At 46.8% G+C, this 15,170-nt stretch overlaps 1 protein-coding gene across 1 annotated transcript in view; it reads right to left on the bottom strand.

Annotated features, from left to right (window-relative positions):
* The window catches only part of CRPPA (CDP-L-ribitol pyrophosphorylase A), a 48,913-nt gene extending 37,154 nt beyond the window's left edge, over positions 1-11,759 (bottom strand). The window contains 4 exon segments of the mRNA XM_061555733.1: positions 2,608-2,757; positions 7,990-8,263; positions 10,149-10,367; positions 11,559-11,759. Of these exon segments, the coding sequence (XP_061411717.1) occupies positions 2,608-2,757; positions 7,990-8,263; positions 10,149-10,367; positions 11,559-11,740 (825 nt within the window). The 5' untranslated portion in view covers positions 11,741-11,759.
* Positions 11,760-15,170: the final 3,411 nt, after the last annotated feature.

Genomic DNA, 15,170 nt, shown 5'->3' on the forward strand with positions numbered 1-15,170 from the left:
CTTTGCTGCACTAATCGGGTACTAGAGGGAACCATATTGAGACACTGTGTTTTTTTACATTTGCAGTCTGAATACAAAGGTAAGCCTTAATTATCTTTGTGATGTTTTTTTTTTGTCACGCCAAGTTATTTAAGCCAATGCGTGTTTGCCTGCCAAATATATATACATCTCAATCACCCCACCATGGCCAGAAACTATAACTCAGCTAGTGAGTTTAAATCGCAGCCATCTAACTACTGTGCCAATGCTCCATCCTGTATACATGATATATGGTATCTTAAACTGCTGTTCTATAAGGATATGCAAGAAAGTTGTAGATGCAGCCTGAAGCTTTTATATCATCGTAATTATTTATTTAAAGAAAACTTTGATAAATAAGCAATAAACATTGTATTTTGTTGATCCTGAATGAGATTTTGAAAACACGTAAAGAGCACGCCAAAAAATAAATATCTTATATCACCGTTAGAACGATCGTATTTTGTTTTTGTTTTAACTACTGCATGACCTGCAATTGGAGCCTGCCTTGATGGCTGACAAGTCCCTTATTCTTGAGGGCAGACACTCTGTGAGAAATGTAGGGTACTATCAGAACTAAAATAAAGATAACTTTGATAATGCAAACAAAAAAAATTAAAATTACGAACACAAAAAAAGACGGCTAAAAATACACCGTATTTCACGCCACACGTACGCACGCATGCACACACACCCACGCACACAAGGGGCTACTGTTGTCGCTCAATGGCAAGCCATATTCACGAGGCGACACAAAGGAGCGGCTGTGATTGCGTGGCCGCTAGACAAATGATTTGAAATGCACCACAAAGCAGGCCAGCGATAGGGGGTCATGAACGTCGGCAGTGATATCGGCGAGGCGAATCGTTGCGGAATTATTGGTGGCAAACACCCAAGGAACTTTCCACCTGCTTGATTCGATGCTCAGATCTCTGCGTCAAAACAAACACACGGGGCCGTATCGCCACGAACAGGAAGTTATTTTAGACTTTTTTTTGGTTGTTCTTTAAAAAAATTCCTGTGTTACATCACAAAACAAAAACTTGAGACTGTGTCCAAGCTGCGAAAGGGCTCCGTTTGGTATTGTAACAAAGCCAAATGTGCTGCTTTCCTGGCCACGTAGTCAAGATATTTTCTCGGGTTTATCTTTACGGCATAAAAGCTTTGCAAACATATGATACGGAGTATTTAAGCTCTGTTCCTTTAACATTTCGAAGCAGTTGTGAAATCTCAAAGGAACGTAAGCTGAACTATCGGGCATCAAGATTGATTGATTGGCAGTTTAGGAACATTACAAAAGTCTGTTTTTTGCGTTTTAACAAGTTACGTTTGGGACAAAAGCCTTTGTAAACAGCAGTCTATTGTTAAACATGAATACACAAACGCACAAAGAGAAACATTCCACTCAGGTGCCTTCATATCCCCTTGTAAAACGTATGATGCTGTATTTAACTGCGAAATGCATTCCTCATCCACTGCTGTCATTTAAATGACCAAAACCAACGGTCACATTAACCTAACGTTCAAAATGACCGCCAGTGCCTGTCATATTCAACACAAACACCGTTGACCAGACAACACATTGATAAACAGACGACTTGTTATGAAGTTGTCTGTATGAATCACATGGCGACACTTTGGGGTAGCTACAAACCCCACGTAAAGTGATCAGCCTCGGCTGATAAAGCGTGCAGGAGGAATAACTGATGGATAGAACACAAAGGTAACATGGGATGACGATGCACCACCATCGCTGGGCTCCACCAGACCAGTTCTCCTGGGAGCTACATGGGCTGCATGCGCCCGCCTGCTGCAGTAAGCGCTGATAATGATGGTGATGAAGCCACTGCCAGTGCATTATAGTTTCTCAGTAGGTGTTTGTGTAAGTCTATAGGTCTCTGTGCGAGTCTATAGGTCTCTGTGTGAGTCTATTTGTGTCTGTGTGAGTATATGGGTCTCTGTGTGAGTGTATGTGTCTCTAGCGCTCATGATGAAGCCACTGACACTGCTAACAACAGACGAATTTAACCAAATAAAGGTCCCGAAGAAGGAAAATTGAATCTGATCATGAAAAGTGACGTGCTAAAGAGCACCATGTCGGTGCGTACTATCTGCTGTGCCATGGATCAGAAACATGGACGGTGGTAGAGAAAACGGAACGAAAGTTGAACAGTGCACAAAGAAATATGGACAGAGGCATTACTGGAATTACATTGACAGATAGAACGAGGAACACGCGGATTAGAGAGCACAGTGTTATAAAGAAATCATGTTGACTGTTGAGAAAGTAAGTGCCCTTGGACAGAGCACGTCATGGCTATAAGGCACAATGGCCGGTGGTCGGAACTAACGACAATATGGCAGCCAAGGGTGGGAATGCGTTCAAGAGGACGTCCATCACAGAGATGGAGCGATAATATTATCTCACGTGGAGGTACCGAGTGAATTGTTACGTCAAAGGACTGCGAGAAATGGCGAAGCCTCCCATCCACAGGAGACAGGTCATGGCTGATGAAGATGATGATGACGATGATGATGATGTTCGGCAGTTATTTCTTTACTGAGCGCCACGTGGCCCGGACACCCCACCTTCTCGTAGGCGTCGTAGATGACGTCGAAGCGGAACGCCTGGGGCATCTCGCTGGCGCGGTAGTGTGACCTCTTGAGCACGTGGTCCAGCGTGCCATCCGTCGAGACGCTCAACACCGTGGACACAAGCGGTCGCACCATGCCGGCCGCCTGTGCGCACAAAGACAAAGATCCCCTGTATAGCCTAAACAGACTGTCGGGCCAAGTGCTATTCGCGAGCACCTATTAAGGCCAGTATGGCGCATGAGCGGGTGGGCGGCCAGAACGCCTGGCCGCCTTTGTCTCCCTAGCAGCGATGTTTACACACCGCAACAGGTACCCATTTATGGCTGAGTCGACTTGGAGGAGGCCCAGGACCAGTTTAGACAATTGTCACTAGTGATGGCTGGGTCGCTGGGTTAGTAGCGCAGCAGGCTAACCACAACACTACCACTCCCCACACACACAGACCCACTTACACACAGGAATACAATGCAACCTTCGGTCACGCTCATAAAGCATTGCGCTAACCACTGCGCCATCACTCCCCAAAGACACGCGAAAAAAGTGCGCGGAAACTGAATGCACGTCCGCTATCGTACATGCACAAAGAAAAAATAAGTATGTGCACAGAAACATCCCGTGTATACGCATAAATCACAAAATAAATAAATACACACACATTTACCGTCAAGTATACCACATCAAAATATGCATCATTGCACTTCGTTACATCGCTGATGGCAGAACTCTGCCTGCCAGAATTCAGTTTTGTGCTGTGTGCGTTTGTGACCGTACGTGTGGCATGTGTGGCATGCATGTGTGTGTGCGTATGCGTGTGCGTCATCACACCAAGACTCAATGCCAGTCCTTGATACACAAAGAGACAAAGATTCACTGTGTAGTTTTACCCACTGCTGGGTCAAGTGCCATGAGCAAGGATCTATTAAGGCAGGTACAGCACACATGGACGTGGTGTGGTCAGAGACACACCTTTGTATTTCAAATTATAATTTACAGCTATGTGTCGATCCACTGCTGGATGACAACCTCCCTGTACTGCGTTGTTCGTTGCTTCTTATTTGTTCGGCCTCGTTTGTGCAGTTTAATCTCCACCATTAGCCTTAATATAAAAATGTACACGTGATAATTTCCATACACCTTAAACAATCAAGTCTTACTTACATGAACAGACCTATGCACATATGGTGACAGTGAACATTGCGCTTAATCGATGAGCTGACACATCGATAAGGTGTCGATTATGAGGGTTGTTTGATCAACCTTGACCAGGCCAGTCTGGTCAATGTGTATTAGTGAATGGGGCGGGGGGGGGGGGTTGTTTGACCATACTTCACCACGCCGGTCAGTTTAGATTGGTTGGGTTGGGGCAGGCACGATTCAGATATCACTTACCACTGATGTCAGCCGTGGTCAGGAATCAAACTAATCTCGCCGGATTCATAGCGCAGTGCGCTAACTGCCGCACCACTACTATCGTTTGCTTTCATTCACGGATTTAAATGACAGTACATAATTTATTCTCTTAAAATACACTATACTGATAATAGTCAAAGTTTAAATAGAGAGATTAATTCCTTGATTGAAACGCACGGTTACACCTCCCTGCCCTCTTAACTCGTGCTCCAGAAATTAAACTGCCTGGTTTCCATCTGCAAGGAATGTGCTACACTTTCTGGAGGAGGTGATTTAAAAAAAACAAGCCACAAGAAGCCATTCTATTGCTGAAAGAAATCCAAATTGCTTGCAGCTGATGCAGAACCAACACAGCTACATTAACTAGCTGTCTCCCACCACTGCAAACCTCTTACAGACAGGATATAGAGATGCAATTCTTCACATTGTGGTCACAGAATCGCGATTAACATATTTTGTAATGCAATAACTTAAACAAATGGGGTGAGGCAGCGATAGCACAGTGGTTGGCACACGTCGCTATGAAATCCCCAAAACCGAGTCCGAAACATCGCTGGCGAGTCATCTCTGAACTGCTCCTGCGTGCCCCCCCACCCCTCTTTTCCGCCCACTCCCCTAAACATCTTCACCAAACCATACTGACCAGCGTGGCAAAGTATGGTTAAACATTCCCCACGACTAATCTAGCATCGGAAGGCCCCCATCCATCAGCGGATTGACAGAAGTCTCTAGAAAAAAAACAACTATCATCTATTGATGAAGGCACACGTTCAGATGCACTTCTGTGGCCGTCTGGAATGATCTTCCTTCCGATATTAGGAAGCCACTGGAGCTATGCACTTTTAAATCTAAATTGAAAACTTATTTCCTTAGAACTGTTTTTTTTATGTTCAGTTTGTTGCCCTTCACCCACACCTCCAATTAGCACGGTTGGCTAAGTACGGTGCAAAGGAAGTTCAACATATATACAAGGCATCCCAATGCTGATAACACCACCCATCTCAATGCTGCATGCTATGATGTCACCTCTCCAAGAAATCTCAGTGCTTCCCTTGCGCGCTCTCTCTTACAGCAATTAATCTCCTGATGCGTCAATCCAATTGCCAATTAAATTACGTAAGCCACGCATCCTGACCAAGTCTACCAGTTTTCATTGTTGACGATGACTGCAAGAGATGACGGATTAGTCTCTAATCTACTTGATTCCCTTTTCCGCTCCTTCGAGATAACATTGGCTTGCTTATGTCCGTGTGTCTGTGTGGATTCCTCCATGCAATGTGAGCATCTATAATAAGCGGACGATAAACTTAAATCCAAAGTTTTTACTTAAGACTATATCATGCACGTATTCATATTCTCCCAAAACCTTTAGTCGCGGAAATCAAATATTATTTGAAAACGTGAATAGATAAGTTAAATTTTTCTTACAAAGATTGCGATGCATCGAGAAGGCGACTGAAAATTCTGCTCTGGTGTCGTTAATATTCAGCCAGGACCAAGTGGATTTGCACAATATTTCCTTTAAACTTTGCCTCAAAACATACAACAAACGGCCATAATTATAAAGCAAGTGCAAAAAAACCTGAAGACAAATGAACCCCGGCCCAGAAAACAAACAGCCGTCAAAATGGAATAAACACCAATAAACCAAGGCTTGTGCCAGGTCAACTTAACCTCGCTGTTCGGTGGATTAAGGCTTTCAACGATATAAACATGCGATCACTCAAGTGGCTACGGAATGTACAGACCTTTTTCTCATGGGCACTCCCAATGTCTGACAAAATTGTTTACTGCAACGTGCAGTTGTTTTCCCGCGACTTATGATGGCGTGGGAGGTATGGTAACGAACGTGTCCGTAAAGCAGCGTGTAACTTTTAAAAAAACACCCTATGCTGGGTAAATATGAACCCCTCCAGTGAATTACCACAGTCGTATCGCACCTGTCAACAAACGCAATTAGGGCTGCATTATTTGCAGACAATACGATCTCCAAATCACAATTTATTCACCCATGTCAGACTGCGTCATCTGCGGAGCAACGCGGGAGCAGATAACACAGTCCCATGAAAGCATTTCTGGATTCACGGAGGCCTGCAATTAAAGGATGTGCATTGCCCTGTGCCCGATTCGTCAAGATTAAATTCACAAACTCCACGGTCTGACCTTTTACATAATCGCCGTGATGCTTGTGGTGCGACGGCAGTGGCAGAAAAAAAGCCACAAAAAACCCCACAGAGAATCAATGGTGCCCAAGGTAATCTCTCTCCATTCCTTTTGTATGCACGCAGACTGCATGTGTGTGGGCGTATCAGTCAGTTCTGCGTCGCCAGAAAGACGGCTCTCTCGACGTGTTAATGAATACGCCTGCACCGCTTATCGCCGCATCTTATCTCGGCAGGTGCGCTGGAGCTGTGGCTTGATTATGGCTTGTCACGTCTGTTATTTGATGTCTGTGAAAAATTGGGAGCAGTTTGTTGCTAGCAAATTGGGACAATGTTTCTGCTTTTCTCCCCAGTGAGAGCAATTGCACATCAGGGGTGTGCATCTTTTACGACTGATAAGTCTCCTCTGCTCCCCGGTTTCATGAACACCATAAACCGTGGGGTTCATTGTTGTTTGTCAGAATCTTTTTGGACGTTTTGTTTTATTATTGAGTCACTGTCCTGGTTTTTAGTTAATGAAAAGCTGTTTTGGTAGATTTTGCATTTTGTTAAGTGTGTATAGCCTTGGATTGAAAGGAATAATGCCCGGGTAATCAGATTTTTGTACATTAAGTAAATGTATCCAATTGCACCACTTGCATTGAACATCATGGCCTCTCATACAATTGGACCATAAGCTCTCCAAACCATGTTATTCATGGGCAATATTTGACCACATTTCACCATGCTGGTCAGTGCAAATGAGCGCAGGGGTAGCTGCGAAGACTGGTTGATGTATAACCTGCCACTAGCCTTGGCTGAGAATCAAACTCAGAATGCTGAGCTCATAGCGCAGCAACATTCTAACCACTGTGCCAACACCCACCACCCTAGGGCATTTATCATGGCTTATCCAAATATTTACAAACTGATAATAAAACAAATGTTTTTTTTTGCTACTTTAGTGATCTCACACTGCCTCAATTACACAGCTTGAGGATTTAAAACCCTCAAACGTTTTGGCTCGCCAGCTAAATACAGCAAACCTATATGTTAGTCTGTCTTTTCCGCAACCAAAATAAACATAATCCGCTATTATCCTTTAACATGTACTTTAACATGTTGAAGTGCTTTAGTCTGGCGGCGAGAATCCAATGGCAGTAATTTTAAAGTATTTCAATGCTCAATCAAGCATTAAGCTGCCTCAAGTTCCATGGTAGTCCTCAGCCAGTGGTATAACTTCCATATTCCAATAACAGACATGTTTGTCCAAAGGCCATACAATTGACTTTCCAGAACACCACGGTGGCAAGATGTTAACTACCTCGCCTGGTATACAGGAGGTCGTGGGTTAAATACTGAGCCTGATGCCTGTATATTTGGAGTTTGCATGTTCTCCCCGTGGTCGCGTTTATTTTTCTCTGGGTCCTCTGGTTTTTCCTTCCACATTTAGAAACGTGTGTTTAGAGTATTTGGCTGGTATACATTTTCACATAAGCCACTTTTGGTTCAGATAACATTTGTGGCCAGGTCGCTTTTGAAAAAGAGCTATGTAGCTCAGTGGGCCTTACTGGATAAAACATTTTTTTTATATCTTCTTGGTTCTTTCGGTAAAGTCACGTAGAAGGAATTTTTTTTTATAGTTTTAAAATAGTTTATATTTGAATCACCCTGGAGGGATGAGAAGCCGAGTTTATGAATACGATTTGAACTCACCACATTTCAAGTGAGTTGATTGCTTTGCTACAGGATCATTGGGTCACAGTGAGATTCGTCGCACCACGACACGGCGCACCGCACCACTCCGGAGACTAGTGCCACCCACCCCGACATCCCGCCCGGCCTGCGCCACTGACAGCAGCGTTTCCACGTCCACGAAGGGCCTCACGGCGTCGTGCAAGATCACCACGTGCGGCCGCGTGCCGGGCCGGCGGGCCAGCGCGTGCAGGCCGGCCCTGATGGAGCGGTGGCGCGTGGTGCCTCCCTGCGTGAGCGTCACGCGGCCCTCGCACGTCAGGCCATCACGCTCCAGGAACGAACTCAAGGTCTCCATGTGGTCTGCTGCGACCACGACCACCACGTGCTCGATCCACGGCGTGCTGCGGCGGCGGGTTTGGGGGGGATTGGGGAGATGTTGGGGAGGGGGGTTGGGGGGGGCCCCGCAAGAAGACATACACAGACACCGCAAGCACATCGATCGTCATCAGCCACCACAACAAATTCACGCATACACAAACACACGGATTTGCACACACACACAATTTGGTATATATGCACACGGTCAACCGTGTGTATACACCATCGTTAGCTATGATTAATACACGTTTGGATGCATGCCTAACCAATCCATAGCAATCTCTCACAATAACCAACATCATTATCATTATCCATCATTTTCAATTCACCGCTGGATGAAGACCTCTTCATTAATTTGCTTATTTTTGCTCACCCTGGATAGGCCCTTTGAGCTAAAAAGCTTTTTTTCAAGGGTGACCTGCAGGTCAGTGCCATCTCTCATAACCACAAACAGCATTATCAGCCATGAACCCATGATCAATCCACTGCTGGATGATGGCTTCCACAAGCCGTCACCATCTCTCAAGCCGTCGCCATTTAGTTAGTTAGTCTCGCAATGGCCAAAAAGTGCACGCAAAATGAATCCACCGAATGCAAAGCAATACGGATTCACATTGAGAATTAAATGCTACCGCATCTCCAGTCTACACAGATCGATGAGCATATTTATTTTGAAGAGTGAAAGCAGCAGTCAGTCATTGACAAGGGAGAATGTTTTTAGTATTGATTTTGTTTATGTGGGAAAGAATATTTCGGCCTTAAGCTGTTTTACAAGAAATGAACGAAGAACATTTCACTAAGGGCTTCGACAAAGAGCCTTCGTTACTACAGCGGAGTGCACGGGTCCATGTGCTCGACAACTGTTCTCATTCTTGATCTGAAGCTTTCGAGGTTACAGGAATCCATACTCTTTGGTTCTTTCGGTAAAGTCACGTAGGTAGAAAATAAAATAAATACCTACGTGACTTTACCGAAAGAACTAAAGAATAACTGTTCTCATATTTATTTGGTATCAATCAGTCTATTTGTTTCAAAACGGATGTATGATTTCGATTTCAATTGAGGTCTTGCTTTATAAGTGTTGATGACTAAATTAATTTCCTCAGAGTCAAAATTTTTTAGACAGACAACAAAAGCTAAACTAATTATTGTGATTCTGCGTTGGCAGCAATGCAAAAGCACAATTGTGTTTTGGAGAAGAGCCACTGCTTGAAACGTCGCCGATATATATTTTAATTTTCAGGCCAGTGTTATTTAGTTTAACACGTAGGCTTTCGCGACCAATATAATCCATAAGATAGGTTTTTTGGGTTAGATCGCGTAAATATACATTTTATATAAATTAACACTGCCATAATATAGGTTTTTTTTGGGTTAGATGGCATCAATTTATATAAAATGTATATTTACCCGATCGAACCCAAAAAAAACTATATTATGGCATTGTTATTTAAGAATGTGTTGTTTTTTTACCTACGTACGTGACTTTACCGAAAAAACCTAAGAGTATAAATCCTTGCAGTCACGAAAGCTTCAAATCTAGAGCTAAGCGCAGTGGTAAATGAAATTCACGAGTGTTTTCCGGAATCTGGTTGATAACGTTGCCGATGGTAGAGAAACCTTTCCGTAACCCCGCTTTTTAATTTGGTCGTCGATTGGTTTGGCCTCATAACGGAAATCTTAGGCGCCATACACCAATCTATGACGTAACGCAAAAGGGAATTGTGACGTCACGCATAAAGCAGACCACAAAATCTATGACGTCATCTTAAATCTCGCAACAAAATCCTGACTACGGTGACGTCACCCGACACGGCGAAAGACCCTACGCAATGGAGTGACGTCATTTCCCGAGGAATTTTTTTTTTATATACACAAAATCAAAGCGCTAAAAAAGCAAGCTCAGACCTGAGGAAGGCGATAAGCGTGTGCGCGATGAGGGGCCGGCCGAGAGCGGCGCGGTACTGCTTGGGGGCGCCGCCACCCAGGCGCTCACCGCTCCCCGCCGCCGGAAGCACAGCCCAGGCGCGCAAGGCCGCAGGCTCCGGCCCGCTCTCGCCCATCGCTTCTGTCTGCGGCCACGGGGTCGCTGTCTTGTCTGGTTCAGCTGGCAGTGGACCGCGGCTTCTGCGCGTAGTTAGTAGGCGTGGAACACAGCAACAGTGCTCGTATTTTTGATTCTTTCGGTAGTCACGTAGAAGGGAAATAATAAAATAATAAAAATAGAAATGTTTTATTTTATTATTTCCCTTCTACGTGACTTTACCGAAAAATCACGTAGAAGGGAAATAAAGTAATGAAAATATAAAGCAATAAAATAATAAAAATAGAAAACAATAAAATTATTTTATGATTTCCCTTCTACGTGACTTTACCGAAAGAACCAGGAATATGAATCCCTGCAGTCACGAAAGCTTTAAATCAAAACGGTGCTCGTGTCAGCAGCTGCTGTCTGCGGCTAGCGCGGCTACACGAGTTCGAATCCCGCAACATCTGTGACCGATTATTTTAACTGGTCCCGGGCCTCCTCCCCTAGGTCAACTCGGCCTCAAATGAGTACCCGGCGCGGTGTGCAAACATCGCCACTTGGGGAGACAAAGGCGGTCGGGTGTGGTGCTGGCCACCCACCTCCCTCGTGTACCGTTTCGGCCTTCATATGTGCTCGCTAACAGCACTTGCCCCTACAGTTATTTCTGTTAAGGCGACACGGGGGATCTTTGCGGGCAGTGGTCGGTGTGAAATGTGCGATCCAGCCCCCGATACTTTGACACATCAGTTTAACACAGTACTTGGGTTGTTACAGACTTTACTGTGGGGGGCCTCTCGGGACCCCCCCCCCGCGCAAGCCACCCCCCCGCTCAGCCCCCCCCCCACCCCTCGCTCAGCCCCCTCCCCCCGCTCAGCCCCTCCCCCCCGCTCGCCCTCCCCCCCACATGCACCCCCCGCTCGCCCCCCCCCCGCCCGCCACCCCCGCTCGCCCCCCCCCCGCCCGCCACCCCCGCTCGCCTCCCCCCACCCCTCGCTCAGCCCTCCCCCCCGCTCAGCCCCCTCCCCCCCCGCCTATCCCCCTTCCCCGCTCGCCCTCCCCCCACCCCGCTCGCCCTCCCCCCCACATGCACCCCCCGCTCGCCCCCCCCCTTCCCCGCCCTCCCCCCCCCACCGGGGTCCCCAAGGTCCCGTGAAGGGGCGTGACATTGGCACCCCCGCCCCCCCCACACACTTTAGGCCAAGTGGGGGATGGGGGGGGGCCGCGTGTGGCCACGCCGGGCTTGGAAGCGACCCCGGGGGAATGGATTGGTTGACGTTCCGGACACTCACTTCTCGCCAGGCGCAAAGGCGCCTCGAGATTCCCGGGCAAGAAAAGGCAAGAGGAGGCGGTGCAAGCGAAGGGGGCGATTCCTGCCGAGAGCCGACCGAGAAGAAGAAGAAGCGATGGTGACTTTCGCCGAGGCCGTGGCGCGGCCGCTGAAGTTGTCGGCTTTGTTCGCCGAGCGGCTCATTCGGAGTCGCGGGCTCTCACGGGTGGCGGCTCATTCGCCGTCGTGATTCCGTGTTCCACGCCCGCTGTTCGCAGCGAACGGAAGTCGACAGCTGCACTCCGCAATGATCAAATTCTGCATTCATTGCAAGGTGGCCTTTAGTGCGGACCCCCGACAGTACACAAATGTGAAACACTCCCCCCCCCCACCAATCATCATGCTGTCAAACCCACAATGTTTTCAAATGTGTGTTAGAACCTCACACTGAAGATGCCGTATCGGAGAAAATTATTGAAGAACACTGAAAGAAACTATGTTCGCCACGACGCCGTTATTCCAGAGTAAATTAGATCCAAAGGGGACACAGTGCCGGCTAAAATAAGGGCGTTTTCGCGGCCTCCATCGGTACCTGGGAACCACTCCATCACTCGAAACTGAATTGGGCCTGAATCATGGCTTGATTGATGTGTCTTTATTCGGGATCGACCGTATCGTGCAGATCTGCCACCTTAGTGAAGTACAAGCAGAGAAGCCCCTTTGTCAATGCCACTGCTGAATGAGCTGCTCCCCGTGCGGGGTCGTGGTTGTTATTTGACCGTACTTGACTTTGCCCAGCGCTGGATACACATGTTCTGTATATGCTCTTTAAGGGATCATGAGTGCAATATCGCTCTGCCACACGATCTCTCGTATTACCCATTACGTTACGAATCCGTTTCATAACCGTTGTGAATCGTCAGTGCTGGACGACCATGCATGACAACCTTAAATAAGCCGGGTCATAAGTAACACAACAGAATAATTAGCATCGCTGTGAAAAATAATAACAAAATGGATAGATTAATCTATCATGTCTCTCCACGTAATGAAAAAAAAATGTTTCCCCAAAACCGATTGTTACATTCAGTGTCTCATACGCAGTCAGGCTTGCTTGAATTAATACCGGTCAATTGCAGGATGTTATACCTTAAAGATATGAGTCCTTAAAGATATGAGTCCTTGATCAACGCAACACATGATAAAGACACGGCACAAAATAATTATTAGCGTCATCATATATGTCTCTGCCACGTTGTCCTTTCCATCAAAATACAGTTTAGCCATCTGTAAGAATCATCAGTGCTACGTATCCCTAATACCATACCTTGATGATGATGATTACAATATTCATTACAAACGTATATAAGCCAGGTCACATACTTACACAATTGATCTTGAGGTATGCATTCCCCTAGTACCACAATGTGACTGGCATTGGCCAAACACCTCAATGCTGAACAATTACCTGCAAATTATTCAATTGGGATAACAAAAGAACATCACCGGCAACTGCAATAATTTGGCAAACCCCCCCCCCCTCAAAAAGAGTCTTGAGACCCAGTGAAACTTTCCTGGGTAAGCAAGCGCAATCATAAGTTTCGCCTTCCATTAGGAATGATCAGTGTAATACAGCCTCCCCCCATAGTCTTGCTGGCAATAAGCTTTGTCGGGGTCGTTGCCGAAGGAAAGATGGTTCCCGCAGACAGGCAGGGCGGACGTCCGTTCAGACAGAGACCATGAAGACTCGGGCATTCGGCCGCGGGCGAGTAAATTAAGCCGACGCATTTTCGAGTCAATTTCCACTCTGTCAAGCAGACTGGCTTCTCGCAATAGAAACCTGTTAGCCCCGGGGGTCTAGCAGACTTGGAGTGAGTGATGGGGAAAGTATTTTATAATACGGCATTGTGTGTATGTATTAGGAGCAAGGCAATGGGCAATTTAGTGGATGGTCGTTGCTTATTTAACAAAGGATCTCCCACCAGTATGGGCCCTCTACGTAGCCCAGAGCCCATGGGGCCACTGTGGCCCATGGGCTCTGGTGCAGTTACACCGCCTGCACACTACACAGCTACGCCAGCCACTGCCTCCGCAACATCAAGCAGAGCGCTGTAATATGCGCACTAGTAACATCTGTGCCCACGACAAATAAAGAGTCTGATGGTTAGTTTGTGTACGATACAGGGTACAATGTGGACTGAATTCGTATTGGTCATTAATGGCATAATTAATGAATGACCAGCGTGGTGGAGAACGGTCACATTAATCCGAATCTATGACGTAACGGCCCTCCTCCAGCAGTGCATTGACGAAATGGGTGTACTAATATTAAAACCTGGAATAAAACAAACTGAAAATTCGCCCAAGGAAGATAACCATGCCTACCCACCACGGATTATGTAACGCTTTCCAACACGCGTCTGTGTGCTCTGAAGCATTGCATGATCGGCAGTAACGGCATAGCGCTTACGCCAGGCGCACATACAACAGCTCCTTAGTTTAACACGTAGGCTTTCCAAACACACGTTCATTATGAAGCCCCTTCGTCCACGATGAGAGAGAGAGAGGCTCTGCCGGGTTAACCCCTACTAGCCCCTACTAGCCATTCCCGGCGGGGCCGGGTCGCCAAAGTAACATCAACAATAATAACAATAACGATGCAATGTATATGGCCGACAATATTTTACAGACGTAAATAACCATTACTCTGAGTCCCTTGAATACTGGATTGCGTCTCCAAGCTTCGCGTAGCACCTTTGAGCGATTTGACCAGTCTTCTGCAGTGATTCGTCGTCGTCGTATGGGCTGATGTCTATGATGTAGAGCAATAACTTCAATTTTACATCGAAGATGATTGCGTCAGGAGTAGCGTAGTGCTGCATCGTTCTCCATGTCTCGTGTCAGTCCCCTGCAACAGCACACGTGTACACACAAGTTTAATTCATTATTGACAATTCTTACAAGAGTTATTGTGCCCTCTCCCATTACAGCCGGGCATGCAGACGGGTGGACAGAGCGAATGCACAGACGCTTTGAACATTATTTGGAAAGCGTTAACAACAACAATAAACCCAATGTGTTCACAGAGCCTTCACGGCCAATGTATTTTTCCACTGGACATTGGGGGGTGGTGGTTTTTTTTTTTGGGGGGGGGGGGGGGGTGCAACAGAGCAAGGCTTTCACACAACGTGCCGTGTCGTCATCACCATCGCGCCCGGAGCACATCAGTAGCCGCGATCAGTAAACGTGCACGTCAGTGCTCGCTTGTCAATGGCTTTGCTCTGAGCGAGGGGCTCTAACAAAAGTCGCTTCACAACACAACGGCAGCGCGGCGTGGCACGGCACGGCACGCACCGTGAACCCGACACGCTCCTAGCCCATCGCTTGATGTATCTCTCTGCCAATTCATCCACCGACTGAATGAAGCGTTCGTCGTTTATGACCGCTCCACAAAGGCGGCGCCAGACAGGAGCCTGGGCTGTGGAGGTGTTGTGGAATTACAGGGAGGGAGTGAAGAGGGTGAACGGAAGAGACACGGGGTCATCCCTACCCCCACCGCCCACCTTCATTTACAGGGGTATTGCAGACGACCCCCTAGGGGATGTTTTACACGCGGATCAAATTCGCGTTCATC

The sequence above is a fragment of the Lethenteron reissneri genome, chromosome 21 (genome assembly GCF_015708825.2).
Source record: "Lethenteron reissneri isolate LAM-NWPU_2019-01 chromosome 21, ASM1570882v1, whole genome shotgun sequence".
In the NCBI taxonomy this organism is placed as follows: Eukaryota; Metazoa; Chordata; class Hyperoartia; order Petromyzontiformes; family Petromyzontidae; genus Lethenteron; species Lethenteron reissneri.